Source organism: Suillus fuscotomentosus, assembly GCF_016647785.1.
Source record: "Suillus fuscotomentosus strain FC203 chromosome Unknown F5891scaffold_15, whole genome shotgun sequence".
In the NCBI taxonomy this organism is placed as follows: Eukaryota; Fungi; Basidiomycota; class Agaricomycetes; order Boletales; family Suillaceae; genus Suillus; species Suillus fuscotomentosus.
In genome coordinates, this window is record NW_024539527.1 from 131,459 (window position 1) to 157,984 (window position 26,526).

At 48.2% G+C, this 26,526-nt stretch overlaps 8 protein-coding genes across 8 annotated transcripts; 5 read left to right on the forward strand and 3 right to left on the reverse strand.

The window, feature by feature from the left end:
• The first annotated feature begins 5 nt into the window (after nucleotides 1-5).
• F5891DRAFT_1276764 (mediator complex subunit 13 C-terminal-domain-containing protein) lies at nucleotides 6-4,940 on the forward strand. Its single transcript, XM_041370245.1, has 7 exons — nucleotides 6-460; nucleotides 530-833; nucleotides 891-2,998; nucleotides 3,050-3,291; nucleotides 3,342-3,438; nucleotides 3,490-4,134; nucleotides 4,187-4,940. Exons 1-7 carry the CDS (start codon nucleotides 106-108, stop codon nucleotides 4,774-4,776), a joined length of 4,341 nt encoding a protein of 1,446 aa, XP_041228358.1. The 5' UTR covers nucleotides 6-105; the 3' UTR covers nucleotides 4,777-4,940.
• Nucleotides 4,941-6,084, reverse strand: F5891DRAFT_1021195 (uncharacterized protein). Its single transcript, XM_041361163.1, has 4 exons — nucleotides 5,918-6,084; nucleotides 5,742-5,868; nucleotides 5,408-5,693; nucleotides 4,941-5,357 (listed from the first exon to the last, which is right to left on the reverse strand). The coding sequence occupies exons 1-4, from the start codon at nucleotides 6,037-6,039 to the stop codon at nucleotides 5,014-5,016; spliced, it is 879 nt and encodes a 292-aa protein (XP_041228359.1). The 5' UTR covers nucleotides 6,040-6,084; the 3' UTR covers nucleotides 4,941-5,013.
• F5891DRAFT_1021196 (Spt4/RpoE2 zinc finger-domain-containing protein) lies at nucleotides 6,085-6,837 on the forward strand. The gene is made up of 3 exons (XM_041361164.1): nucleotides 6,085-6,260; nucleotides 6,312-6,420; nucleotides 6,486-6,837. Exons 1-3 carry the CDS (start codon nucleotides 6,138-6,140, stop codon nucleotides 6,605-6,607), a joined length of 354 nt encoding a protein of 117 aa, XP_041228360.1. The 5' UTR covers nucleotides 6,085-6,137; the 3' UTR covers nucleotides 6,608-6,837.
• F5891DRAFT_1021198 (uncharacterized protein) lies at nucleotides 6,838-9,777 on the reverse strand. The gene is made up of 8 exons (XM_041361165.1): nucleotides 9,496-9,777; nucleotides 8,358-9,444; nucleotides 8,017-8,304; nucleotides 7,912-7,967; nucleotides 7,774-7,862; nucleotides 7,490-7,700; nucleotides 7,216-7,430; nucleotides 6,838-7,166 (listed from the first exon to the last, which is right to left on the reverse strand). Exons 1-8 carry the CDS (start codon nucleotides 9,595-9,597, stop codon nucleotides 7,118-7,120), a joined length of 2,097 nt encoding a protein of 698 aa, XP_041228361.1. The 5' UTR covers nucleotides 9,598-9,777; the 3' UTR covers nucleotides 6,838-7,117.
• Nucleotides 9,778-9,937: 160 nt separating this feature from the next.
• F5891DRAFT_1142734 (peptidase M24) lies at nucleotides 9,938-12,198 on the forward strand (the record flags this gene model as incomplete). The annotated part of the gene is made up of 14 exons (XM_041364932.1): nucleotides 9,938-10,109; nucleotides 10,163-10,298; nucleotides 10,406-10,479; nucleotides 10,526-10,610; nucleotides 10,658-11,000; nucleotides 11,060-11,175; nucleotides 11,229-11,318; nucleotides 11,365-11,384; nucleotides 11,437-11,682; nucleotides 11,736-11,772; nucleotides 11,822-11,856; nucleotides 11,915-11,979; nucleotides 12,030-12,089; nucleotides 12,145-12,198. The coding sequence occupies 14 exons, from the start codon at nucleotides 9,938-9,940 to the stop codon at nucleotides 12,196-12,198; spliced, it is 1,533 nt and encodes a 510-aa protein (XP_041228362.1).
• Nucleotides 12,199-12,256: 58 nt separating this feature from the next.
• Nucleotides 12,257-18,405, reverse strand: F5891DRAFT_948170 (uncharacterized protein; the record flags this gene model as incomplete). Its single annotated transcript, XM_041374786.1, has 23 exons — nucleotides 12,257-12,388; nucleotides 12,439-12,489; nucleotides 12,542-12,898; nucleotides 12,951-13,161; nucleotides 13,212-13,283; nucleotides 13,336-13,381; nucleotides 13,432-13,720; nucleotides 13,766-13,967; nucleotides 14,017-14,064; nucleotides 14,115-14,191; nucleotides 14,239-14,259; nucleotides 14,578-14,686; nucleotides 14,952-15,019; nucleotides 15,073-15,219; nucleotides 15,276-15,309; nucleotides 15,365-15,617; nucleotides 15,667-16,093; nucleotides 16,125-16,619; nucleotides 16,670-16,750; nucleotides 16,799-16,927; nucleotides 16,965-17,090; nucleotides 17,140-17,757; nucleotides 17,809-18,405. Coding segments are annotated over 23 exons (4,590 nt in total), but the record flags the coding sequence as incomplete, so codon positions are not given.
• A 2,099-nt stretch (nucleotides 18,406-20,504) lies between these two features.
• Nucleotides 20,505-21,946, forward strand: F5891DRAFT_1021238 (ADP-ribosylation factor family-domain-containing protein). Its single transcript, XM_041361166.1, has 6 exons — nucleotides 20,505-20,700; nucleotides 20,754-20,864; nucleotides 20,950-20,966; nucleotides 21,024-21,169; nucleotides 21,226-21,306; nucleotides 21,361-21,946. The coding sequence occupies exons 1-6, from the start codon at nucleotides 20,636-20,638 to the stop codon at nucleotides 21,505-21,507; spliced, it is 567 nt and encodes a 188-aa protein (XP_041228364.1). The 5' UTR covers nucleotides 20,505-20,635; the 3' UTR covers nucleotides 21,508-21,946.
• Nucleotides 21,947-24,268: 2,322 nt separating this feature from the next.
• F5891DRAFT_1185925 (Mycolic acid cyclopropane synthetase-domain-containing protein) lies at nucleotides 24,269-26,210 on the forward strand (the record flags this gene model as incomplete). Its single annotated transcript, XM_041366613.1, has 11 exons — nucleotides 24,269-24,386; nucleotides 24,452-24,611; nucleotides 24,662-24,678; nucleotides 24,729-24,787; nucleotides 24,844-25,005; nucleotides 25,064-25,273; nucleotides 25,328-25,516; nucleotides 25,572-25,693; nucleotides 25,743-25,873; nucleotides 25,931-26,133; nucleotides 26,184-26,210. The coding sequence occupies 11 exons, from the start codon at nucleotides 24,269-24,271 to the stop codon at nucleotides 26,208-26,210; spliced, it is 1,398 nt and encodes a 465-aa protein (XP_041228365.1).
• Between the last annotated feature and the right edge of the window lie 316 nt (nucleotides 26,211-26,526).

Genomic DNA, 26,526 nt, shown 5'->3' on the forward strand with positions numbered 1-26,526 from the left:
GGCACCACGGATCAGAGAACATGCAGACCGCGTAACCCATTGCTGTCCATCACTCTCGACGACTTGCAACTTGCTCCTTGACGTCATTGACACCAATGAGCCTATATGGCTCACAGACCTGACACAACAGCGCCTTTATCAAGTGCCTTTACTCAAATTTCTGCGACGCTCACCACATTGGACAAGCTACTCTCATCCGTGCTCCCACTTCCCGCGAATCCATGCATTCTCTACGCGACATACTCACTGTCTGGAACAGCACCTCACTACGATGTGCTAGAGTCTGCACGGAGACAACTTGTTTCACGAAATCAGGTTTCTACCTTTCAAGACTCAATCCTTCCCTATGTTCACATCGATCGGGATGTGTCTACCTTTCATGCGTTCATTGTGGCATCCGACGAGGAAGTCGACAGCTCTCTGTCTGTTCTGAAACAGCTCAGATTCGATGATCTGATAAGTGAGTCTACGTACAGCTGTCGTGCGCTGTCACTAACCCTACACTCACTCCGCCAACTTACTGCGGCAGTATCAGAAACTTCGTCCTTCACACCGCATGAGCTTTATCCATGCAGTCTGGCATGTGCAGACAGTCGTAACCCATGCGCATCGTGTACCGATCCTCCATTCATATCTACTGCCCGCCTCCTTCCAAGGAAGCCACTCCGACAAATATACGCTCGATTTATTGATGCTGTCCGGACACGTCTCATAGACTCCGTTGTTAACGCATCATTGACTTCCGCTCTTCGTTTCCGTAATGGCTTCCTGCTCATATCCAATGCAATATCCGACGAGTGGGGCGCAGACTGGGATCATCATGCGCAATTGCGGTATGAATCTTGTCCCTACCGCCCATTATTTCTGATACTGACATAATTCTTGTCCAGCCCGCTCGTCCACTGCCACCTGGATCTCCACCTCGCGTCCAATCGACTTGAAGTTCACTCCCACTTTCGGCCCCTCCCACACGTCCCCCTTCCCGCACTCCTCCCCCTCCCACCTGGTACACCACTCATCCTTCTTCCTACTGGCGTCCCTGCCTTCCTCCTCGCCAATTACTCAGGTCCTACTGCCTCCCTTGCCATCCAATTTACTCGATCTCTTGCACCGCACCCCCTCCCGCGCCCCAAAGACCCTCAATATATCATCGCATGGCTTGCGGTGCAAAATAAGCAGGGCGAAGACAAGGGTACACCAATAATCTGGCCCACAGCCCTATGTCTGGTTTCAAATTCATCATCACGCAAGCCACTGTCACATATTCCAGAACTACCTGCGCAGCTTCAGCCTTCCCCGCCTCCACCACCTCCACCATCAATCAATGTCGGGACACCCCGTGTAGACACGCCGAGCACACCGTTAAGGGTATTAACGAATCACCCTTTAACACGTCGCCCCGCCACGGCTTCTCCATCCCCCCTCAGGGCTCTCCACGCGTTAACCCTTTCACACACTACCAGCCTGCAGAATGTCGCATCAGAGATAGGCGGTTATGTCGAGTCTGTCGTGCGTGAGCGAGACCGGGAACGGGAACGAATTCGCAGGGAGCGCGAAGCGATGGCATCAGTATCTGCCTCGCCGCAGGTCACACCGGCTGCAGCTATAGTCTCTACCGTCCCCACCCCAGCACCCGACACAAATCTTCCGCATCCACCCCCTCCAGTACCCACTGAACAACCACATATTCATCCGAGTGTCTTCTATCCTTCTCCTGTAACTGCAGTTGATCCCCCTGCTCCTCCCGGGCCCCCCTCTGGGTCTGAACCTCCAACACCGTTGCCGCAGACAAACCTTGTACCTGTCCCCACTTCATTTGACCCGTTCAACACGATGGACTCTACCTGGTCACAACCCGCATCTGACTTTATGGACTATGATATGGATCCTGCTGGTCAGCGTCGTCTCGATGTAGACTTTGCAGACTACGATACTTTCACGTTCACTGACGATGACTTCAGTTTCTTTGATCGTCCCTCGCGCCCATCGGATTCTGCGCCCGCACCACTTGCACTCTCACCAAGCATATTTGGTGTTGCAGATGTTGGTGTGTCCTTTACCCATGCAGTAGGCACTCAGCTCTCTCCAGATGTTCCAACGTTCACTCCAGCACCCGCACCCGCTCTCCCCTCTCCGACTGCCTCACACTCAGCGCCTTCTACACCTCATGTGAAGGTCACGCACCCGCCCTCCCAATTCGCTCGTACCTTCGACCCCATCGCTTTCGCTCCCTCTCACAGTCTTGCGGATGCCAAGTACTCCTCCGCTGGAAAGTTTGCTCTCCCCAGTCCGCCAGATGAAGAGGACCGCACCTCACCCTTGCCTACCTTGCGTTCACAGAACCACAGTACAGCTTCCGTTGCTGATCTGCGTGCGCGGTACAGCGTCGCAACAGACCCGCGCATCAGCGTCGTACGTCAACTTATCGGCGTCAAACGCAAGTCCAAGTCACTCGATCATGGAAGAGCGCGATGCCGGCAATTCCTCCTGTCCTCGTATGATGACAGCGTCGTCCACGAAGAAATAATTCCTTCCCTAGAGGACGACGAAAAGTCTGAGGCTGTTTCTGAAGACGACGCAGATATGGACGACGAACGTGAGCGCTCAACCACCCCACCTCCATCATACCTCCCTTTAGGTCCCATGCTCCTTCACACACAGTTCCACCACGCGCTTCTCCTTCCACTCTGCCAACCTCTTCGCCCGCCAGGATCGGCAGTTGCGCCCATGAGCCTGGTGCTTCCACCACCTGTGGCTGCCCACACACCAGTCTCTCCTGCTGCATCGTTGGAGAAAATTAACCAGGAGGTGGCAGCGGCAGGCGCAGTACTTGCGCGGGAGGTCGTTGAAAATTCTGTTTGGGCCCGCGCTTGGGGTTGTCGATATACTACAGAGGGTGAACAGGTTTGGCCCAGCGACATACAAGAACTGGCGGACATTCTAAAACGTGTGGATGTCCTTGACGGACCAGTAGAACTAATGACCATGTTTTCATCCGGTAAGTTTCTGATGATTATATCACATTTGTCGCTCAACCACGCCAATACAGATGGTGTACCCGTCGGGGAAAAGGTTCACCTTCAAAGACTAGACCCACCCATGTTTTCAGTGGGCAAGTCGGGTTGTGTCGTGCAAGTATTACCGTCAGCATTGCGCTTCTGGGAGAAGCTGGGCCTCACGCCTCACGGTGGTAAAAGAGATGTTGTCGCTTTTGTGTTTCTCGAAGAAGGTGGCCTGGAAAAGCAGCATCAAGCTGAAGCTTGGTTGAACAAGATGTCTGCGGAATACAGTGTGAGTCCGCCTTCGTCTCGTTTTCAAGTAATCAATTTTACCTTTGACAGGCCAAGCAGCTTGGTTCTTTCACTCCTGGGAGCAGCACGATGTGCTCAGCGGACGGAGTCATGCCTCTGAGGCTAGAGAATTTGAGAAAGTCCATAAGTATGTTCTCTCGTGATCATTAATACGCTCAAAATATAACGCTCAAAACAGGGTCCTTTCTGCAGTGCTTGGAGTCAAGCAATGACCTTGTCTTCTATATAGCCATCCCTGACCTAGCGATTGGGCTTTCCTCACCCCTCCTGCGCGAAATCTTTAGTTTTGTTAAGCAGACCCAAGCCAAGCGCTCTGAGGCTCCTATTCTCTTTCAGTTTGTCCCTGAGCACCTAATTTCCTCCTCGGAGAGCCCTTCCAGTGAAAACTCGGAGATCGATGCCCTCTGTTACGCCACCTACCGACGAATGCTCAAACCCGTCGAGCGCTCCATGTCTAGAAGATTTTCTGACAAGAGCGAAACAGTTGCATATTTCCAGGAGCAGCCCTTTGTTCTGGCCCGCCCCTCGAGTACTGTCCACTTCGCACAAACAACTCCAGCTCGGTCCCTTGACGTCATGGATCGGCACACGTTCCTTCACGTTGGCTACCGATTTTCCGCCTGTGGAAAATGGTTATTCGCTGCGTGTGTTGACCAGCGTGGGGAAACTTATGATCTCGGGACATGGCTGATACAGGACGAAATAGAGACATCGGCAGTGGTGCAAGTCTGGAATTTTGCGTTGCAATTCGCGAAGAGAGCTAATGTTGAGTGGCGGATTGTCATTGCGAAACTAGGGTCCATGACTGTCAGCGAATTGGAAGGTTGGTGCTATCGAATGACTCTTATATTGCCTTTATTTATTGTGTTCTATAGGATGGAACGTTCACCTGGCCGCTGCCGTCCCCTTGTGCAACGACTTGCCCCCTTTTCATGTCAGCTTGCTTTCCGTGGAGCAAAATTTGTGCTGGCCTATCCTATCACACCTTAATGAAACTTCGGGCTTGGCGGCATCCAGACGGGCACCTGCGAAGGATTCCAAATCTATTTACGTGGACACTGCTGCCCCTGCCTACACCATATATCCCTCTACACGAATTCCCCTTGCCTCGCGCTCTTTTCAGGAACAGGTAGATTTGACATTCATCCCAGACAACGACGGCACTACCTCTGATACATCAACCATCCTCCCAATATCTACATCCATCCTCATTCGGTCTCCGTCCACTCGCACGGCTTCTACCCAATCTTCCATCTACATACACCATCTCCATGCACTTCATACTCCTGGTTCTTCCCTCTCAATTTCAGATGATACCATGCGCAAGGATATCACACTCAATTTTTATGAATTGTCTGTTCTTGCAGGCGCGATGTTAGGCTTCCAAGAATACCCCTTACTGCCTTTTCATCTTGCTGCACTCGAAGCCATGCATCATTCTCTCAGACAGGAAGACATCAGCTGAGGCTTTGCTTCAGTCCCTCACTTGTCTTTTTTTTTGGATTTCTAACAAGTAGATTTGTCGCTATCTTGCTTTTTTGGTAACTACCCTACAGCTGTTACATGTACCACACTATTTTGGTGGTAGCCGGGGGCATACCCTGTGTATCCTTACTGCTTACGTTCCCTCTTGCTTGCCTGACCATGTTTATTACTATGAGAGAAAAACTCGATAAACACAAATGTACAAATTCTGTGGAATCTACTGGGTCTTCTTTTCCTGAGCATGGTAACCCTTCGGTGCTTCCAAGCGCACAGACGACTGGAGGCTGGCAAGAGCTGAAACAGCCATCATGATAATGGGTACAATGATGAAGAAAACGACGAGTAAAGCGACAAGAAGGGGTGTTGAGAACAGTTGGTATCTCTTGAAAATACCACCGTCAGAAAGAGTCGAGTTGTCAGGAGCGTATGTTGAGTCAAATTCGGAAGGGGGAAGTAACTGACGGCGGTAGCCCGGGTGTTCAAGTGGTGACCCAACGTACAAAACCAAGTGGCTCGTGAACGCTGCATCGATCTTCTCGATTTCGCTAAAGAGGTATTGATCTGGTGCATGATGTGTAAAGTTGATACACCTCAATTTGGTATGAACTCACCATGACCCAACATAGCCACCTTGCGGAGTTTTGGGCTACCCTCTATTGCTGGCATATTGACGCATACGACGTGCTTGGAGTTCTCAGCAAGGTCTAAAGGGCCATCTGCTGGACTAGCATTGGTCAAAGTCGAGCCGCAGCGCCTTGCCAGAGACTCCGTGATGTCCTGGAGGGAAGCAGAGGCACTACGCTTCACGTGGGGATACTGTCTTGATGATGGCGCAGTGTTTAGAATGGCAGAGAGTCCGGAAGAAGTAGGTAATGCACGAAGGTCAGAACTGCGGAGCTGCAGAATAATGTCAGTATCATAGCCAACTGGCAAGCTAGTACATACGCCTGGCTGGTTTATCACCAGAACAGTATCGAAGGAGCAGGCACCTTCTGGCGAGAGAACACCATCAATTATGCTCACAGAATCTTCATAACGTAGGTCTGGAGATAAACCGTTTAACACGGACGAGCTGTGCCGAAGTGAGTCCAATGACCGACTTATTGATACAGTTGACAAACCTTTTAGATGACCATGCTACAATTGGAACTGTGTCCGAGTACCCCAGCACACCAACCACAGGGAGCAAAGCCAAGATAGCAGCACGTCCAACCATGAAGAAGTTACTAGTTATGATGCACATTGCAGCCTGAGGACGCGCGCTGCAGCTCGAAACTTGAATTACATAAGCCAGCTGGGGTGAAACTCAGTCCACCACACTAGTAGCAAGGCAACCGAGTCATGGCTAGTATTCCTCCTCAGGCAAGGTCCAAACAGCTCCGAGCATGCTTACTATGTTCTATCATTCAACATCCTATGGATTTTCGGAAGAATGGTTGTCCAAATTGCGAAGAGCTCATGCAGGTATGCCGAGGTCATCGTAAATTCTCTCTGTTTTCGCTCATGTCTTGTCAGATGAAAGGCTCTCCTGACCGCATAAGTGTTTGCACCACCACCTACTTCGATGGTATTATTGCTGTCATTGACACTGAAGCTAGTTGGGTTGCACGATGGCAAAGGACATGTAAGTTTACCTTACTGTGAGCTTACTAGATATATGCTGATTTCTGCTTGCAATTTGTTCTACAGCAAAGTATGTTCGGGGAATGTATGCTGTCCGCGTGAAAGGTCGTATTCCAGAAGATGTAGAAGCTGAACTTGAGTCCCGTGGCATCAAGTACCGTCCAAGAGACCAGAGTGATCAGGATTAGCATGTTCTTATAGTGTGTTGCATTTCATGTTACAGTTCAGTTTTGTCAAAATTTACACTAGCTTCCTTAGTAGCAGAATTAATAGCTAGTATAGATCTTTGTTGTACGTCGCATTGTTTACTCGCTATGGCCCATAGTTGCCGGAGCAGCGCCTGAGTCGGGAGCCTTGAAATATTTGAACAAGCAGCTGCAGAGACTTATCGCTAGCGCTTACATTCGATCGCCTTTCATGCAACTATCTGAGTCTATGTAAACAAACTCTGTACGGTATCGCAGGTCCAGCAATCATGAAGTATTAACATGGTACTTGGATCGAATCAGAACAATATGATAGTCCTCGGCAGAACAAGAAGGTATTAATCCATGGCTTTCAACACGGTAGCCGATATACATGGATGCACGGGAATACACTTGTAAGAATATCAGAATGACAGTCGAGCAAAACTTATAATGCGGTGTAATGGATATATGGGTGATCAACAATAGTATGTCCTTAGCAAGCTCTTGGTATTAAAGCAGTTCATGAAGGACCTGGTCATATCGATGAGGCATATGTGACCTAGAGGAGGGCGTCAATGTGTAATCTCGCGTCACGGGTCAAAACGCACCTAAGCATATTTCTTGAGAAAACTATTTGAGAAAATACTTTCTCAACGTCCAAGACTTCGAATAGTCTCAATGTTCTATCGGGATGCGTATTAGGCCGCTGGGACTGATGCGAGGGGTGTAGGTCACAGTCCCTAACAGTCCATAAGACACGACCAGGTGGGAATAAATCAGCCATTTGCATATTTGCCTCGAGAGTTTTTCGCATCGACAGAAACTGTGTCATGTGTCAATCCGACCAAAATTGTTGAGCTGTGGGTGCAAAATAGAACTTACCCAATGAAGGTCATCCGATGACCCATCTCCAGCTTTCCATCGCCTGATTCTATTGGTGATGACCGAATATCCTTCCGTATCACCATTCCGCTCATTTGCATCACACAGCCAGAGGGCTGCATTACGAATGTCCCGGACAGAACCGAGCGACAGTCGAGACACAATGTCATCGGAGCATACAAACGATGTGACCATTTTCGATGCCAACCGGCTAAGCCCTAGCATCTGTCAGACAACTAGGGGGATTCAGAAAACGTCCGAGTCGGATAAAATACATAACGTACGGAGGTCCTATACAATATACGGATACGTTGTGGTCCGTTGGCAGGCCGCTTGAAGGCACTGTCAAGCAAGTTGCAGGGTCTGCCCACATCTGAATGAAACATATCAATACATAGTAATCACAGTTTCGTCACTTTCACCATAGCCAAGAGGACCGCAACTCCTGCTCCCAAACTATGCCCGCAAAGTATGAGTTCTGGTTTGCAATCAGCTTTAACGAATGTTATCGTAACAATCTAAATTACCATATCCAGGATTGCGAGTCAATGCATCCATGACGGCCACATGGACTGGTTTTCCAATCTCGCCCATCACGCGGGCCATACGAAGCATCCCTCCGTGAACTTGGTATTTGGGCTGCTTCTCATGAGAAGTCGTCGAAAGAATAGATAAACGCCTCCGAGGGTTCCTTCTACTTGACCCAGGGAGTGATATGCTGTCTCCAGCATCTTCCTGAGACGCGCTCAATGCAGGTTCAAATTCTACCGGATCGCATGTCAGATCAACAGCGAGCTCGTTGAGTGACATTGTGCCTGTAAATCCATGTTTAGCCTAAGACGAACAGCTTCGCTTCAAATAAAGCCACCTCGTAAAACAAGTACAACCTCGTGTCTATCGTGGTCGGTCAAAACCCAGAACCTAGGCATCTGGCGCTCTATCCCAACAACAGCCGTTGCGCGAGCCCTCGCTTGTATATCTGGCTGCTCTACTGTCTCCCCGTGCACCGATCTTTCAAAAATTTCCTTGTCATGCTTGCCCATCAATATGTCCCACCAAGAGTATTCCAGATTATCAGAAGGTATTCTGGAGTTTCCTTCCAACTCATCTTCTGCTGCATTCACAGCGTCCTCGAGCTGCGCCTCTTCTGCGTCCTTTTCATTACGCAGGGACGGCGATGTCAGAAGCAGAGGAACTCCGAAGAAGAGTAGACTTGCGCCACCATAGCCGGCAAGAACCATCTTCGAAAATCGTCGCAAGTTAGTCTTTAGCTCAACTATAGACTTTTGCGGGACATCTATGCGCGGTTGGGCCCATCTAAAGGATATGGACGATATTGACAATTTCGACAGGACACTCGGAGACCTGGAACGGGTATGAGACTGCGTGGATGCTTCTCCGATGTCCGCAGATATTAGTTGTCCTCGATGTCCCGGGAGTATCACGTCAGACGTTACTCGAACTCGTGAAGGTGTATGTTTAAGTTGAGGGGCGGTGGACGGGTCATGAAACTGAATCTCGCGAAGGTATGGGAACCAACTCTGCTCTTGCCACTCGTGAGTGATGCCCTGCAGAGACACCCATGCAACCAAAGCTCTAGCGACCTCTGTTATTCCGTACTTTCTCCCTGGGATATGCTCGTGTGAGCCAGGATGATCCCACTCACGCTTTACCAGATCGATGAACGATGCCAAAGAGAAAGAGGCTTCGCTGCTGCCAGGGAAGATGACGGAGAGCATGTCGATGGAGCTATAAGCTGCTCGTAGGGAAGCTGATGAAATATACTCGCCAACATAGATGGGAGCAAGAGTAAGTCTTTCGGCGAAGGTGATAGCGCTCACGACCGCGCCTTCTAGGACCGGCGCAGCGATCTCGCTCCCACCGAATATTGCGTGATCGAGGGCGGAAGCAACTACACCCACGACACTGGACGCTGCATCTCGAGCAACCGAGAACTACGGAGTAACCTGAGCTCTGCACCGGAATTTTGGCACCATTCGGCTTACCCCCAGTCGTGTTGTACCCTTGACAGCGGTGAAAGCAAGAGAAGTCGCTGCTGAAGTGAGGTCAAGACTGTGCCTACCAAACCTCTGCCAGTCATAGTCCATGATTAAAGGTAAGAACGAAGGGTATCTGTGAGCTGGGCAAATCCATGCCTCAGCTGCTCAGGTGAAGAATAACAACAATTCCAGATCAAAGGAAAGCCAATACAAAGCCTGTGATTATGTCGACACAAAAGATCCCAAATTGGACTCAGTAGTGCCTAAAATGGCATTAATCGGGTGACCGCAGACGTGGCAGGAAAAGGAAACAGCTGACAAATCAAAAACAAATATAAACAATTCAGACCGGTATGAACTCGGCCCTGTGTGAACGTCATCGCCGACATAAAAAATCGTTATACCAACTGGCAGTACCCGTTTCGGGTTCTGGGATTTAGCTTTCTTCATGTGCTCCAGCTTCCGCTCGTTGCTGCCAGCTCTCCGCGGAGTCGCCGCTAGATGTCCTCCGTCACAAATCTGCACATCTTTGAGAACATATGCTACTGAAGCAGTACCAGGTTACGACCACAAGCCTTCACATTACGGTCAACCGCTCTTTCAGTCACACCCCCACCTACGTGAGCTTAAACCTTCTGGTTCACTTCCTACATCGTTATCAAAGCCAAGACAGTTAGGCCCAATGAACTCACACCTGGGATTCCGTCTGAAGAGTATGAGCGCCGTCGGAAAGAACTTATGGACAGCCTACCTAGCAATAGTGTGGTGGTTCTGATTGCTGCACCTGTTAAATACATGAGCGGAAGTATGTGAACATTCTACTCTCCTTCTTCAACACTTTAAAACCCGTTTCAAGATATATTGTAGGACTTCACCAAGTCTGTGCTGATTGCTTGCCTGACATCATGGCTTCAAGTTACAAATACCGCCAAGGATCCGACTTCTGGTATCTCACGGGCTTTGAAGAACCCGATTCTGCTGTTGTCCTAGGTAAGTACGGAGTTGATATTTTTTGTTTCGACTTACCTTTTATCAGAGAAGAATGCGTCTTCTCGAGGATATAGAATGACACTGTTCTCCAATGGGAAGGACTCTGCGAAAGAGAAATGGGATGGTCCAAGGTAAATTTTGAGACTAACACCGTGTCCTGAAACAATATCTTTTTCAGGACAGGCTTCGATGATGCTCTGAATGTCTTTAAAGCGGACGACGCGCTAACAATCAAGGCTTTTCCTGGTCAACTGCGATCCATGATTAGCCTCTACTCTAATGTTTATATTGACCTTCCCCAGTCTCCACGCAAAAATGCGCGTTCCACCAAGTCATTACTTCGGTACCTCTCGCCTTCTGTCAATCCTCGGTCGGAGTATGAGAGTGTCGTGGAGTCGTTGTCAAGCTCCCGGCGGAAACCTCTTGCTCCTCTCATTGCCCAATTAAGAGCATTCAAGAGTGTCTGCGAGCAACAAGTCATGAGAATGGCCGCTGACATTAGCGGTCGCTCCCATGCGAAGGTCATTGGCTATTTTGACCATCATTTGTTATTCTGACGCGATAGTTTTTCGTCTTCAAGACAATGCGCTTTACACGACCCGGCATCTCAGAAAGTGCACTGGCAGCTCATTTTGAATATTTGTGTAGTCTATCAGGTTCACAGCGCCTTGCATATGTCCCCGTTGTTGCATCTGGGTGAGTTATCAGCTTCTAATGTATGACATTAAGATCTTGAATATGTAGTGCAGGCCAAATGCACTCATCATACACTATACATCGAACAATCAAGTTATACAAGATGGTGAAATGATTTTGATGGACGCTGGATGTGAATATAAGTGAGTCATGTCGTCGAGTTCTTTCTGGCGCACTAACACTTTCAAGCGGTTACGCGTCTGATATCAGTGGGTATTACTCATTCTTCTTCCAATATCATGTTACCCATATCTGGTTAAGCTCGCACATATCCAGCCAATGGATCCTTTACACCTCCGCAAAAGGAGCTATATAGCGCAGTGCTATCTGCGCAGAAGACTCTTGTGGGGCTATGCACTGAGGCAGAGGGATTGAGTCTTCATGACTTGCATCGAAAATCTTGCGACCTCCTCAGACAGGAACTGAAACAGATAGGCTTTACTCTCCATACAGGAGATCTGGAGAGAATACTTTACCCTCATTTCCTCAGTCATCCAATTGGGATTGGTACGTGGGTTTTTACCGTTACTTTCAGGGGTCCTAATGCAGGAATTTTCTAGATTTACATGAATCATCATATTCAGACAGAGGAGAACTGTACGTACATCTCGTCTTCGTTAGATATAGAGTTCACCATCTACACAAGATTGAAAGCTGGGATGGTAATCACTGTAGAGCCAGGTGCGTATTTTGTGCATTCTATTAACAATGACCACACTAACTTTGATCAACATTTCAGGAATATATGTCCCGCCTACTGCCCAGTTCCCAAAGCACTTTCATAACATTGGCATTCGGATAGAGGTTGGCTAGGATATCTGTATTCCCCGCAGTTTCACTGATATAACTTACAGGACGAAGTCCTTGTTGGCGAGAAACACTCCGTGGTTCTCAGTGTTAGTGCACCAAAGGAGGTTCGTCCTGATCTCTTCTCCTCGCCGGATGAACTAAATACGCACACATGTTTAGATTGCAGATGTAGAGGGTGCATGTCAGGGACTACTAGGACTGGAGCCAATTTGAGGCTGGAGAATCATATATACATCTAGATCTCGCCCAACCTACGTGCCCCAAGATAACATCACTCATCCTCAGGATGATCGACTGTCTCATACGCCTTGAGTATCTGGTCCTTTCTGAGCCACTTTTCTTCAGGAGTGAAGTACCAGCTCAAGAAAGCAAAAATGGAAATTGCGCCAAAGATGACGGTGGCCTTCCGCAAAGTCATTGCACGAATTGATGGGGACAAACTGTAACACTCACAAAATTGAATGTCTGAGCTGTGACAGGGAATTCAAATGGTGATATGTCGACCTGACACCGGGTCTGAGTTCGAGTTATGTGTCATGGAGTGAAAGTGACGCACCGCAAATACCAGCGCATTGAATAAGACAGCACAAACATAGAATGGCTTTGCGTATTTTCCCAGCTTGAAATGAGAGGACTGGAAACAATTGGGTGTCATCGTCAAGCGTAACAAAGCAATGAGGCCATATGCAGCAATGGTCGGAGCGGCCCCAGCTGAGACCAATGACGTGAATGCCACCTGACTGGGAATGATTGTACAGAGAAGAGCGGCTGCAAAGACGTAGATGACGGTAACTGCATTGCGAGGTTGTCCTTTCGAGTCGACAGCGCCGATCCATCCGGACAATGGTAAAACCCCATCTCTTGCGACCGCGAACACAAGGCGCGAGGATGCGACAATAGCAACAGTTGTGTTCTAGCAGGCCGACTAATGAAAATCGGGGCAATTTCAGCGAGGTAGTACGCACCATGATCAGGCCAACGACCGCAATAACAGTCATAAATATGCTGGCTTTCTTCCCGAGAGCGAGCGCGTAGATCTGCACGAATGGCTGGGGCGCATCGAGGGCAAACACAGTGTCGAGGTCTGGCGTACAGAACAAAAACAGGATAGTCGTGATGAAACCCAAAACACCTGTTGCAATTGCACTCGATAAAATTCCTTTTGCTGCAACCACACTGCGAGAAGTCAAACAGGGACACCCTTACGATGTTGTCGAAAATCATACCTAGCATTCTTGGTCTCCTCGGCGATGTGTCCTGAGGCATCAAAGCCAGTCAAGGTCCCCGCTGTGAATAACCTAGAATTGTGTCAGATAATTGGCTGATTACTGAAATTACAATTTGACATACAAAGATAAGAGCCAGTTCCACGCAGGTGGGGCTCCCGTGCCGTTATCTGCCGTAAAATCAGCATGATTAAAGGCATTGGCAGAGTGGACATCTTACAAGTCATCGTGAAGACATCACTGGCGGACCGGAAACCGTAGGTCTTCGAAACACCGATAGGCAACCAGATGAGACATAAGAAAAAGTCAAGCATCATGAGGCCGATGGAAAATTTGAAGACACCAGAATAATATTTTGGCGGAAGGTAGTTGATAGCCACTGACAACAACAGCATTCCTTCGGATATGGCCCATATCAAGGCCCGCCACTGGATATTGTCATTTCCAACACCCCCAGGGAAGTTGACCTCCCAAACAGCAAGTTGAGAAACGATGTAATTGGCTGTGGTCTATAAAATTGAGAATTAAGTCCACCGTCATCTTAAATGACATACTTGGCAGTTGCTCGCGGTAAAGGTCATCCATGCGGTACATGCCCACCAAGCAACAAGGAAGCCGAAGAATCTGGCATGCTTTGGACCAGCACTTTCTGCAGCCCATAAGTAGATAGAGCCGCTTAATGGTAACGCGGAGCAGATCTCGGCGAGAATAGCGGCAGTTATGAACATGAAGATCATTGTAACAACATATGATGACCTGTGTTAGTGTTAGCATGCGCGAGTAAAACATAAATCAACGGACAAACCATATCGCGGCGGGCCCTCCCGCGAGAAGCCCGAGGAAGAGAAAAGATCTATCGAAGTGATATTAGTAATAGCAGAAGCGCTCAATGCAGTCACATACCTGACGCCTCCAATGAAGTTCAGGGCAACAAAACTTGCCGCAAAGCTCTCAATCAGGTGCCAGCTGCGATGTAATTGCTAAAATAGGTGAGATAGGATAGCAACCAGGGTACATATGGTCTCACCTGTTTATAGCCAAGTTGTGCCTGAAATCATGAAAAAATAGAATCAGCACAAGATGCATTGCTCCTCGTAAGGAGTGGGAAAGCGAAGTGACACTGGGGGCTTCCCTACGCAGGTATGAGCGCTGTTCAGGTTCGAGCGGTATTATCTCAACCCCTACTGCAACTCAGACGTCAGTGACAACCCAGAGTCCGTCCGGGATGGTCAAAAACGATTCCGAGTCGGTCAACAGTAGGGATACCCGCAGCCATCCAGTTTATCACCATACCGATTGATTCAGTGATGCCAAACGCGTCATTTCCTGCAAGGTCATTCCCTTCTGTCGTTGAGGAGTGAATTACCAGCTGCAGGGCGTCCGTGTCTGCGATAGAACCACTTTCACTATCACCACCAACATCATCTGTCTTCTGTTCTCCAGTGCTGGAATGGTTAGACATCGTGGCAAACGAGCTGGAAGACGACGAGGATAAAAGTACGAGCGGGATTCAAGGCCTGGCAGGATGGTATAAATACACTTGAATAACTCGGTTGTAGTTGTAACTCCGAAGTAAAATCACACAAAAAAGTTCGATAAGGAGCATCAGTTGTGATCTATGGACAGCTGCCGGCCCGCCGATCCGCCACCATCGGCAAACCGACTGTCATGAATATTTATTGGACATTGAGATGCTGAGGTACAATGATTGAACATCTGGAAAAGGTAAAGGGATTTGACAGGCTTACAGGTTTGAGAGCTTTGATTAGGAGCCATTCTTCAGTGGAAACATCAGCCTTGAAGGACGTCTAGACATTGCTAATGTTAGCTTTGAAGTCCACAACAGCATGTGCAGCCAAACCTTGAGAACATCAATGCTCTGTCTTGTGATGTGACTGAAAAGTTCATTCTTTTCATCGAAGTGTCGGCCGAACATTTTTCCGGATTCATACACAGCGTGTTCGATCTTCACAGCAACGCCACCACCAGATTGAGATTTCTTGACGATCTGTGGGGCCAGGTTCAATGACACGATGTCACCGTAGGATAGGACAAAAAACTTACATCAAATGATTTGTGGTTGATCTCTAACGATGTGCTTGTCACGGGATTATGAGCAGTAGTACTTAGAAAGTCTGAAATGAAGGACTTACACCTTCCCAAGGTCGATGATGTCTTTCTTCTGTGTTGTCGGATCGACCGTGACAACACAAAGCGGAGTGCCCACTCGAAGAGTCCCATCCAAGATGTCAACTCCCAAAATAATCGGATCCCGTTTACAGAAGGCAGCTATAATCTTCAATCTGCAAGGCCATACCGCTTGCGGAGCCGCATCTCGTCGCTTTGCCTCCATGATATCGTTGTTATAGGCAGTAAAGGCGTCAAACAGATGATAGATGATGTCGGCTGTATGGCCAGTCAGAACAATCACCGAAGTAACAACGGAGATTAAAACCTTTGAACACTTTGATGCCCATTTCCTCAGCGAGCTTTTCTGTATCTTTGTCCACTGGTACGTCGAAACAAAGAATGACTGCGAGCTCCTTGGCCTTTTCTAGCATCGTGGCAGCGCGCATGACATCTTTCTTGTGTACGGGACCGATATTAATCCCCGATACAGGAATTTTGCTGACTTTCAAGAAGTCGAGCAACGCTTCGAGAGATCCTAACGTACTGGCTTGCACGCAAACTCCACGACCTGACTTGTCAACAGAGTTTAAAAGCGTGGTGAGGTCTGACATGACCTCGTCGAGTAAATCCTCCTCATCATCGTCTGGCCCAACAACAAGGAGCCGTGAACCTGCAACAGCTTTATCAAGGTCAGGAGCAACAAGCTTGACACCCAGTGCCGCCTTGACTTCTTTGTGATGGACATATGCCGACTACGAAGAATATAAGTTCCACTCTGGAAACACCAAATTGTATACTTGCCTTGATTCGTAGCTCGCGAAGCGGCTGAGGCGTTAACAACGCACGAACCTGAGTAACAATCGGGCCATTAAGACCACATACAATTATTTTGTCACCTTCACGTAGGATACCGTTGGACAAGACAACGTCAATTGTCGTGCCCAAGCCCTCTACTACCTTCACTTCGAGGACGGTACATTCCAGCTCCGAGAGGTACATCAAGCGATCACTCATGCGCTGCTGGGTAAGATTGACCAATAGCATGATCATGTCGGGAACGCCTTCCCCGGTGATAGCAGAGGTAGGTACCAGAGAAACATTGCGGGCAAAACTCTTGTTCTCGTAGTATAAGACTGCGTTTAAGCCCTGTTCTGCAAAGGCGAGGATGGTTTTTTGTACACGATCTTCGAATTCTCGTTGCACCGATCGCTTTTGCTTTGCAAGTGATTCTTGGAAGGCGCCGTCGGGTGTTTCTTTCCAGCCGTATAATCGGTCAATCTGCGAAACGAAATCGGAACCAAACACCAGAGAATATTAAGTAGATCCACCTTGTTAAGGGCCACGATGAACGGTGTTTTTTTGTCTCTCAATAGCCTTAGAGACTCCAGAGTTTGTGGCTCAAGGCCGTGCTGGAATAGGGAATGAGGAAAGATCTTTAGCAGAAAATTAGAGCGCACCATGATATCTACCACCAAAATCGCGATGTTGCACAGAGAACTTCCGCGGCTACGCAAGTTGGTGAAGGATTCGTGTCCAGGAGTATCGATAACCAACAATCCAGGGATCTTGTATTCTTGAGAGTTGTCCTGGTATCATTGTTCAGAAAACAGGAATCGTTAGAACATTCAAGTGACCAGCCTTATTCATTACTGCAGTCTTTGTCTTTATGGCATCTAACGGGAAGTACGTAGCACCTATTTGCTGGGTAATACCGCCTGCTTCGCCTTCTTGTACATTTGTTTGACGGATCTGAAAGGATGAGTATGACAGATAAAGACATGCAAGTAAAACAACAGACCTTATCCAAAAGTTTCGTTTTACCGGTATCAACGTGTCCGAGAATACAACAGATAGGACTGCGAAGATTATCTTTCTGATCTTTACTGTGCACCGTAGTGGCAGCCGCATGTGTCTTAGCTGGTCTCACATGCGCCTGCGCTGTCCTTGCATCTGCTTGCGCTGTCCTTGCACCTGCTTGCGCCGCGTCGGGTAGATCCTGGTCGACTTGAATGTCCGTTTGGACTTCTGGTTGTTCTGGTTGCGTCTCCTCCGAGTCAACACTTTCATCTGATTCATCCCCACTGCTTGCATCCCACTCATCCTTTACGCCGTCCAACTTGGCCTCCTCAGTAGTTGGCTCGACATGCGAAGGGGCGGAAGTTTCGAGGAAGTTTTCTGGAGTTTCCGGTCTCGACTCAGGGGTAGGCGAACCTGTGGCCTCCTTAGCAAGCGGGCCCTTCTTCTTCCTATTACCGAACGCGACCTTCTTTGACGGAATGCCTGCCTGCTGTTGCAGGCCTTCAATCTGAACACCTGATGCAAGGAGGGCCTGCCGACGAAGCTCTGCGGCTGCCTTTTCTTCCTTCTGTTTCTTCGTCATGTATCGACCCTCCTTTTTGGCCAGCTCAAGCTTGGCCTGAAAGGCCTGTAAGCAAGATTACCTTTGTGGCGAGATGCTGGATCATACCTTTTCCTTCTCTTTCTTCCGTTGTTTCTCCTCTTCTTTGCGCTTTACCTCCTCTTCCGCTCGTCTCTCCTCCTCTTCTATACGTTTCCGTTCCTCCTCCTCCAGTCTTCGCGCCTCCTCCTCCAGTCGTTTCTTCTCCTCCATCATGGCCTTCAAGGCGCCGAGGCCGCCTTTAGCCTTCTTTGCAGGTGCGGGAGTTGGGGCAACGGCAGGAACGACGTCCTCATCTTTCTTTCCTTTCTTCTTCTTCTTCTTCTTTGTGTCCGTCTCGCCTGCCCCTGCTTCTTCACCATCTTCGTCATCATCAGGTGCTGTTGAAGTAGTGTTATTTGCAGGTGCAGGAGGCGGCGGAGTCGGGGCAGCGGCAGGAGCGGTGTCCTCATCTTTCTTCCCTTTCTTCTTCTTTTTCTTCTTCTTTGGATCCGAATCTCCAGCGTCTACTCCTTCACCGTCTTCTTCATCCTCGGGGGCTGTAGCAGTCCCATTATGTGTGGGTGCGGGAGTTGGGGCGGCGTCAGGAGCGACATCATCGTCGTTCTTCCCTTTCTTCTTCTTCTTCTTGGTCTTTTGGTCCGGCTCCGGGAACTCATCCTCAGCTTGTGCTGTTTCGTAAGCGGGCAGGCGATCATCACCAGATTTCCCGATCTTGTCATCGATAGCGTTATAGTTCTCCGCTGATACACCAGCAGTCTCCCTGACTCAGAATTCGCTACTTGAGACAACTGGGGCAGATCAACATTGACTCCAATAGGCTCACCAATAATCGTCGTCGTTAGCCTTTCCTTTCTTTCCTTTGTTTTTTGGCGGCATGATTAATACGATCGCCAATCGCTTGTACTAGTAGAGAAGAATTTGGGCTGAGGGATGTAGATTTTGACATCTAATCAGTGTATTAAACAAAGCAGGCAAGTAATTCTCACGTTCGTCGACTCTTGCCTTGGCATTATTTTCGTAGCTATGTTTCTACTCGAGAATTGCAATCACGGTGTATGACTTGAGTCTTGCAAAGGTCACGATCATCACCTGGGTCATCCCAGCCGCATTTAGGTTACTACAGGTATGATGTCAGGCTGCGTCTACACATGCTATCTCACAGAGAAATAATCCAGGCAGGAAGGCGATCTACTGAACTTGATTTTTGGTGTTCTCTGAATTCTCAAAGCCTGCCAAGTTGCTCTTTGGCGAATAGACCCCCTTGAATGAGCATAAAAAACATGGTTTGACATGTCTGCATTGTCGTCAGCGTCGAAATTCTCGCCATATGGACCTCCGATTATTCCTTGTCGCAGCAAGTTCCATGTCTGCTATCGACTATGCCATCCTGGAGGTTTGCCTTCATTATCGGTGTGCGCAGTGCTGATTTCGTTGGCCAAGCTTTTTACGCGTGCGGTGCAAACATGAGCCATGTGGGCTCTCGTATATGCCACGATGCAGAATTCTGAATCAGCAACTGAGCCAGTCATAACTGAGATGCTCACCTGATCTTCGCTCACTGCCGGTATTGTTGACGTGATTCGTCGATTTAGACCAGTGTTGCATAGTGGTCGATGAGGATCAGCAACATATGATCCCGCAGAGCAATGCAACCAATGTCGATGTTTACAAGCAGCAGCGATGTACCTATCGCATCTGACGGATTGAAATTTTATTGTTTTTTGTTGAGCTAATTTCATCATGTATCAACTTTGACGCTGATCGAAAATCCTGCATGTACCAGGGTGCCGGGACTTTGTTTTCTGGGAAACACTTGTCAAGAGCATGTTGCTATTAAGGGAACCTCGTAAGTAATATTGATATCAATCATCGTGGAATAATGCTGATACATACCAAGTATTACATTCTTCTATGACACGAGTCGGCCCGCAATGAAATACTCAACCAATCATTGATTTGCTGAGTTGGTATTTCTTCACATTTGCCTTGACCTATGCTCGGGGTTGTTTGCAATGTTCTATGATGTTCCATGTGAGTTCAATTGTTCGTTTCTTTTGTTACATTGCAAACCACGCTTGCATGCTGTCATTTATGTAATAACTTATTCCGTGGCTCCACATCTCCAAGGTCACGTTCCGCATAAATAACGCATTCGCATTCTGCATCCTTCGTCATCCTTCAGAGGCCTTGGGAGTGAAATAGCCAGTCTCCAAAGCTCCGGTGCAGTCTCCGAATATTTTGTACGTGTCCCAATTTTTTCGGGTGCATAAAGTTGTGTTCCAGCTACTCGGTTGTCGTACTTCCCGCATGGCAATGCAATTCGTGTGAGTTCCATAAGGTTTCGTGTGAGTTCCTTGGCCTCTGCAGAGCTCCACATGCTCACGGAGAGATTGACATGCATGCTATGGATGTGGGTGCATTTCACTGTGTCTGTGTTAACTCACTTTCCAATGAACGGATCCAGCCTGTGCTTGCGGAGTTGCTGAATTACCGATCACCACTCCGCCGGCCTCTACATATTCTGGACTTGCGATGTCCCTAGCTACATCAGTCATCGGTATGACTCAGTGTGAGTGTGTCCTGTGTCCTGACACGCAGCACGCATGTTGTAAACCATAGTATATGTTCAAGTACGTCAAATGACACGTCTATACAATATCAAAGACAGCGAACGCCAACAAAGTAGTTGAACATAATTTTAAGGTTTCGATCGATCCGAACAAATAGGTCGAGTGTTACACCGCGATGCCGCGACGGGCTCGGGGAAATTCCCCAATTCGATAAAAAAGCAATCGATGCCGCCATAGAGTCCCAAAACGGTTCTGTATTGATTGCCAGTACTGAGGATCTGACTCTTTGCTCCGACGGCCAGTCACAGTATTACACCTTCACCATGGGCCTACTCACGATCATTCGTAAAAGCAGGCAAAAAGAACGGGAGATGAGAATTCTCTTCCTGTACGCCATCCGCAGCTCTCCGAGTTTATTCTTCCCACTCAACGACCGCGCAGAGGATTGGATAATGCTGGTAAGACGACTATCTTAAAAAAGATCAATGGGGAAGACATATCCAGCGTGAGCCCCACGCTTGGATTCAATATCAAAACGTTCATTCACAGAAAGTGAGCCTGGTAACTCAACTTGGATTTTTCTCTGCAACTGAGAGAATTCTTCTCTGTTTGATCGGCGTGATGCCACGCGTCACAGATACACTCTCAACATTTGTTAGTGAACAGACCCCCCTTATGCTTTTCTCGTGACGGAAACATCTTTGCTATCAGGGGATGTAGGCGGTCAACGAACGCTTCGACCATACTGGCGCAACTACTTCGAACAGACAGATGCCATTGTTTGGGTAGTCGATTCAGGGGACAGAATGCGAATGCGGGACTGCAGAGAAGAGCTACACAACCTTCTTCTCGAAGACGTAACATATGTTCTTTACGCTTGTTATTGACAGCAACTGACCAAATCGTGCGCTAGCGGTTATCTGGAGCTTCTCTCCTCGTCTTCGCGAACAAACAAGATATACATGGCTCGATGTCAGATCTTGAAATCAGCGAGGCCAGCTTCCTTACCATTCAGATGGCCTCGAGTGATGCTGATGAGTCTATCCAGGCACTGGATCTACCTGGCATCAAATCTCACAACTGGAAGATCTGGTCATGCAGTGCAGTTACTGGTCTTCATCTGATCCAAGGCCTCGACTGGGTCGTTGAAGATGTAGCTCACAGGCTTTACTACAGCTCGACTAGTTTCGCGTAATGTTTTTTCCATCTCGCGCGCACGAAAATCTGGAAAATCTGCTTGTGAATGCGCTTCTTTCACTGAGACGCATAGACCATGTCGATTGAGCGCCGCATGACGGTCTAGGTCTCATTTCCGCAGCGTGCAACCGAAACTGCGACCCTATTCTTTAGACGGCCCATATTATTTCCTTGCAGAGAAGGAGCGGGGGTGTCGGGCGAACGACTTGGTAGTATGACACGGCCTACCCGTATGGGTATAACTTTGAGAGAAGCAAGCTACTTCCTTGAATTTATCGCCTGAAAGTTCAGTGATTGTACTAGGTTAAAAAAATTTATTGATCCACTGCGGTTTCAGCGCTGCGTGCAAGTCACGTTTCCACTCGTTGGCATCCCTAGCGGGTAGCAGGTAACCGCACACGTAAAATTTGACAGGGAGTTAGGTCTTCAGAATCAACGCTTCAGGATTAGTGCATGAGATTCGAGGGTGCGTACTCTCAGGGGATACCGAACCTTCAGATAATCAGATTGTCGAGGCATCTTCACTGGTAAGACTCAAAATGTCAGTGCGCTTGCAGATGAACCAACATTCCGAGTCGGCAGAATGGCGCAGATCACCTGTGGTCCTACTTGATTGTACCGTGCAATCACCTACTGTGTTTACCCACCCCATCGCATAGCTTCAGGTGGATATTCGCTTTTCCTGAATCAGACTAGCTATCATAGAAGTTCACGCTGTGCATTACGCATTTATGAACGATAATCGGATTGTCATGAAACAGCTACTCATATCGTCATATCAGCCCGGATCAGCCGGTGCATAATCGTGCCTGGGTAAGAACCATGTGCATCATAGGGCATTTTGCGAGATGCACGGGCAAACCTGAGCGAACTTCAGGTTTGCATTACGAGAACATAGCGGCGAACGGTCGATAAATTCGACTCTCGAATTCAGTGTAGAGGCTGAAAACTGAAAACCGAGACAAAGACAAAGTGTGCTAGTTGAGTGGAAACTCTGAGAAGACCAGACATATATCCAGAACATCACCAGAGTTCTTGACGATCATTTGGCGATGCACTCTGTCAGGGCCAACCTGGGCAGTGTTCAAGCATATGAAAAACACGAGGGATCATCTTTTATAGAACATCGAAAACTGGGCGGATAATCGATTTAGGCAGGAGTTGGTATCGAGGCCAGGGATGGCTAGGGTCACGGCGATCCATTGCATTTTAATGCGATGATCGTACTCCGTTGCCCGTTGCCCTGCCACGGCGCGCATGCGCGGCAAGTCCATCAAAGACGAGAGGCGCAATGGAGAGGAAAAGACAGAACATTGGTCTAAGTAAGATGTGAGGTCAAAGTGCTTTGACTTTAGTGTGTTTGACAGATGACCCTGGGCGACATAACATCGGTTAACAACAAAGTTTAGACTTTCCAGGCCCCCGGGGGGAAGCCGGATCACGGTCAACTACGCCGGCTGGTGCTGACCGAGCGGAACAAAGCGATGGGTGGCTTGAACCAACCTTCCGATGCGGTTGCGGGTACCTAACAAAACATTATATGACGAAATATTATCATGGAGATGTTCTAACAGGGATATATGGCACCCTGGCAGGAACGTGGACTAAGCAAGGGTCAGGACGCGTGGTGGAGCAAACAAAGATCAAACCCGATAAGGTATGGATGGAATGGAATGAGGGGAGAAGGGCCGTGTTTGTTGCAAGAGCACAGGGAATTCACGGGTAGTAATGGTCCGTTGGGAGGAATGGAGTCATATCTGGGATCGGGGAGTTGTGCGAAGGGCTTGTGTGTGACTCGTGCAGATTAGGACAAACCAATAAGGTGGAGAGACGCAAGAAGGTGGAGAAGATTAGCAGAATGTGCGACTCGATCGTGTGCCTTTCGCGATACCAATTGAAACAAGACTTGATCTGGCAACGCCGCGTCACGGTGCACGGATGTGATTGGAGATCTGAATGACCAATGACAGTTGAGCATTGTTCTTGAAGCTTGAGAAGCTATTAATGTTTCAATTTACGACGTGGTTGTGACATGTAGATCAAAGTCTTGTATGAAACGCCACGTACAAGAGTGAGTCGGTATTGCACGTGACGAGTGAACCTTTCAGAGTTTTTGTTGAGCTGGCGTCTGACCCTGACTCGGATGGCAGTGTGTCGTGGAGTCTTGTTGCGACAAGGCCATGCGAGGCGGCGACAATAAAAAGGCCGAATGAACGCTTGTGACGAGGCACGGAACGAGGGAATGAGAACACTTGGTGTGGGAGCCACGTGTCGCTTGCAATAGTAAGCCTGAGATGAGGATTGCCCTTGAGTGCGCAAAGTTAACTTGGTAACCTTGTGGTTAATCGCAAAATCCCGGTCTAGGGGGGAATACTTCTTTATTGTTTTACGGTATACGGACATGTGCACATTGTTCAATCACCCTTCGCGGACCCAATAACATCCGGCAACGGATCTATATATTCTCGTCAAAGTTTTACTCCGTCAAAATGACTTGGATCGAGATCTAAAACTTGCCAAGTTCCCGCGAATATACCATTACGAGCGTGCAATGCAAAACTATGCACCATCTATTTTTGCCGGTCTCAGTCCACGATTTCCTCCAAGCGACACCATGACAAGGTCCTTCGTGGGTTCAACGTATAAAAGGCCTGTTGTCCATCCCCCATATCCTTCCTCCACAAGCTGCGCTGTACCTTTCGTTCTTCCCCTTCCTCAGCCAGTATATCATACACTTCTTCCCTTTCTTTATATACAAAATGTTGAACGCAGCGTCCTCAACCGCTTTGACATTCTCCTCCACTCCAAACTTTTATCGTTCTCCTTCATCATTATCTATAGTTCTCCCAAATCCCAAGACTATCATATCCACTTATGGTCAGTCAAATCATTATAGATAACACTTATCGTCCCCCCTCTGACATGATAATCACCTACTTTAGCGCGGAGCTCGGTCCTTGCCGTCATGGAGAAAGCCATCACTTGCGGCCACCTGACAGTCGCCGATTCTGAGGGCGTTCATCACTTCGGCACTCGCTCAAAAGGCTCAAACGATGTCTACCTCAAAGTCGTCAACAACGACTTCTGGATGCGTATTCTATTGTACGTCCCCTCTATGCATTCACTTTCACATCTTGCTAATAATACTCCAGTTCTCAAGATCTGGGCTGTAAGTTCATCTACGTCATATCTCTCAAACATCATTCCAATTTTCTATAGTCAGTGAAGCCTACATGATGGGAGACGTCGAAGTCGACAGCCTCAAGGGTGTCATGGACGTAAGTCGCGTCAATTGCTTTAATGCGGCCGCTGATGAATTCTTTTTGGCAATTAGCTCTGGCTCGACAATGAGTCTGGAATGGATAACTTGTCTTCTGCTGTCTCTCGCGTAACTTCGGCAATTTCCGGCATATCGAACGCATTTCTCGGCCAGACGCGCTCCCAAGCACGTTTGAATGCCATCGCCAGTTACGATCAATCAAATGAGCTATTCAAGGTAATGAAGAATCATGTTCTCACGGCAATAATGCGATCTCACAGGCCTTTACTTGTAGGCCTTCCTCAGTCAGGAGATGATGTACTCTTGCGCCCTGTGGACCGAAGCCGAAGGTGGTGTCCGTGGAGATTTGATTTCTGGTCCCACACCCGGAGACCTGGAAGCTGCCCAGCTCCGTAAAATTCGTTATGTTCTCACCGCAGCCAAAGTCAAGCCAGGCGACCGAATACTAGAATTTGGTTCGGGCTGGGGCGGTATGGCCATCGAGGTCCGTTGCGCCACAAATACTTTTGATTCTATCCCTCATCTTCATCTATTTCAGGCTGCTCGCACGTTTGGTTGCGAAGTCGACACTTTGACTTTGTCAAAAGAACAAAAGGCTCTTGCTGAGGAACGCATCAAGGCGGCTGGTCTGCAAGATGTCATCCGTGTTCATCTCATGGACTACCGCGAGATCCCTCCTTCTTTCGAAAAGGCCTTTGATGCTTTTATCAGCATCGAGATGCTTGAGGTATGCAATCAATTACCAGTGGTGGCATCGCGATAATTTACGCTCGACCGTATAGCATGTGGGCTCTAAGCACTACCACGGCTACTTCAAACTGGTCGATTTTGCTCTCAAATCCAGCAATGCAACAGCTGTGGTTAGTGCATCAACATTCCCAGAATCCCGATACTCTGGCTATCAGTACGTTGTTCGCATTTCTAAAACTCCACATACTCACCTAAAGATTTAGGCCTGAGGATTTCATGCGCAAATACATGTGGCCCAATTCCTGCCTCCCTAGTGCCACGGCGCTCATCACCGCCGCAAACACTGGTTCAGAAGGGCGTTTCACGCTCGAGGGTGTTGAAAATCACGCGGCTCGTAAGTGCTTTTTTACTTTAAATGACATTCTTAATAACTAATCTTGTGTACGTGTAGACTACCCACGGACGCTGCGCGAATGGGGACGTCGTCTCGATGCCAATGTCAGACAGGACTTGATTGTCAAAGACTACCCTAGTCTAAAAGACACGGCCGAATTCGACACTTTCCGGCGCAAATGGCAATACCTGTTTGCATATGCAGGCGCTGGTTTTGCCAAAGGTTACATCACCTGCCACATGCTCACATTCACCCGTCCAGTAAGTTGTCATCATTTTTGGTCGACCCTTTCCCCTAATTCCATTCATAGAATGACTGCCCTGCCACCTGCGACTGAAATTAAAGTGCATCACTGCCTGTGTTTTGAATCAGGGATTCGAATAATTCTGGAAAAGGATCTTATAAAGATCGATGCCTGTGCACATAGACTCGTGCACATTACTACTTTATTCCTCCAATTATTGTGCTGATGGTGATCTCCTGCTTATCTATCCGGCTCAGCTGCGCACATTTCGTTCTACTCTACTACTGTATCAATACGTTGCATAGATCCGCGACCTTATATCGTTACTTTTGCATCCATACACTTACCACTGTCTCTTATTTACGTACGGGAATAAATACTATTGTTTTATGAACTACCACCTTGGTTT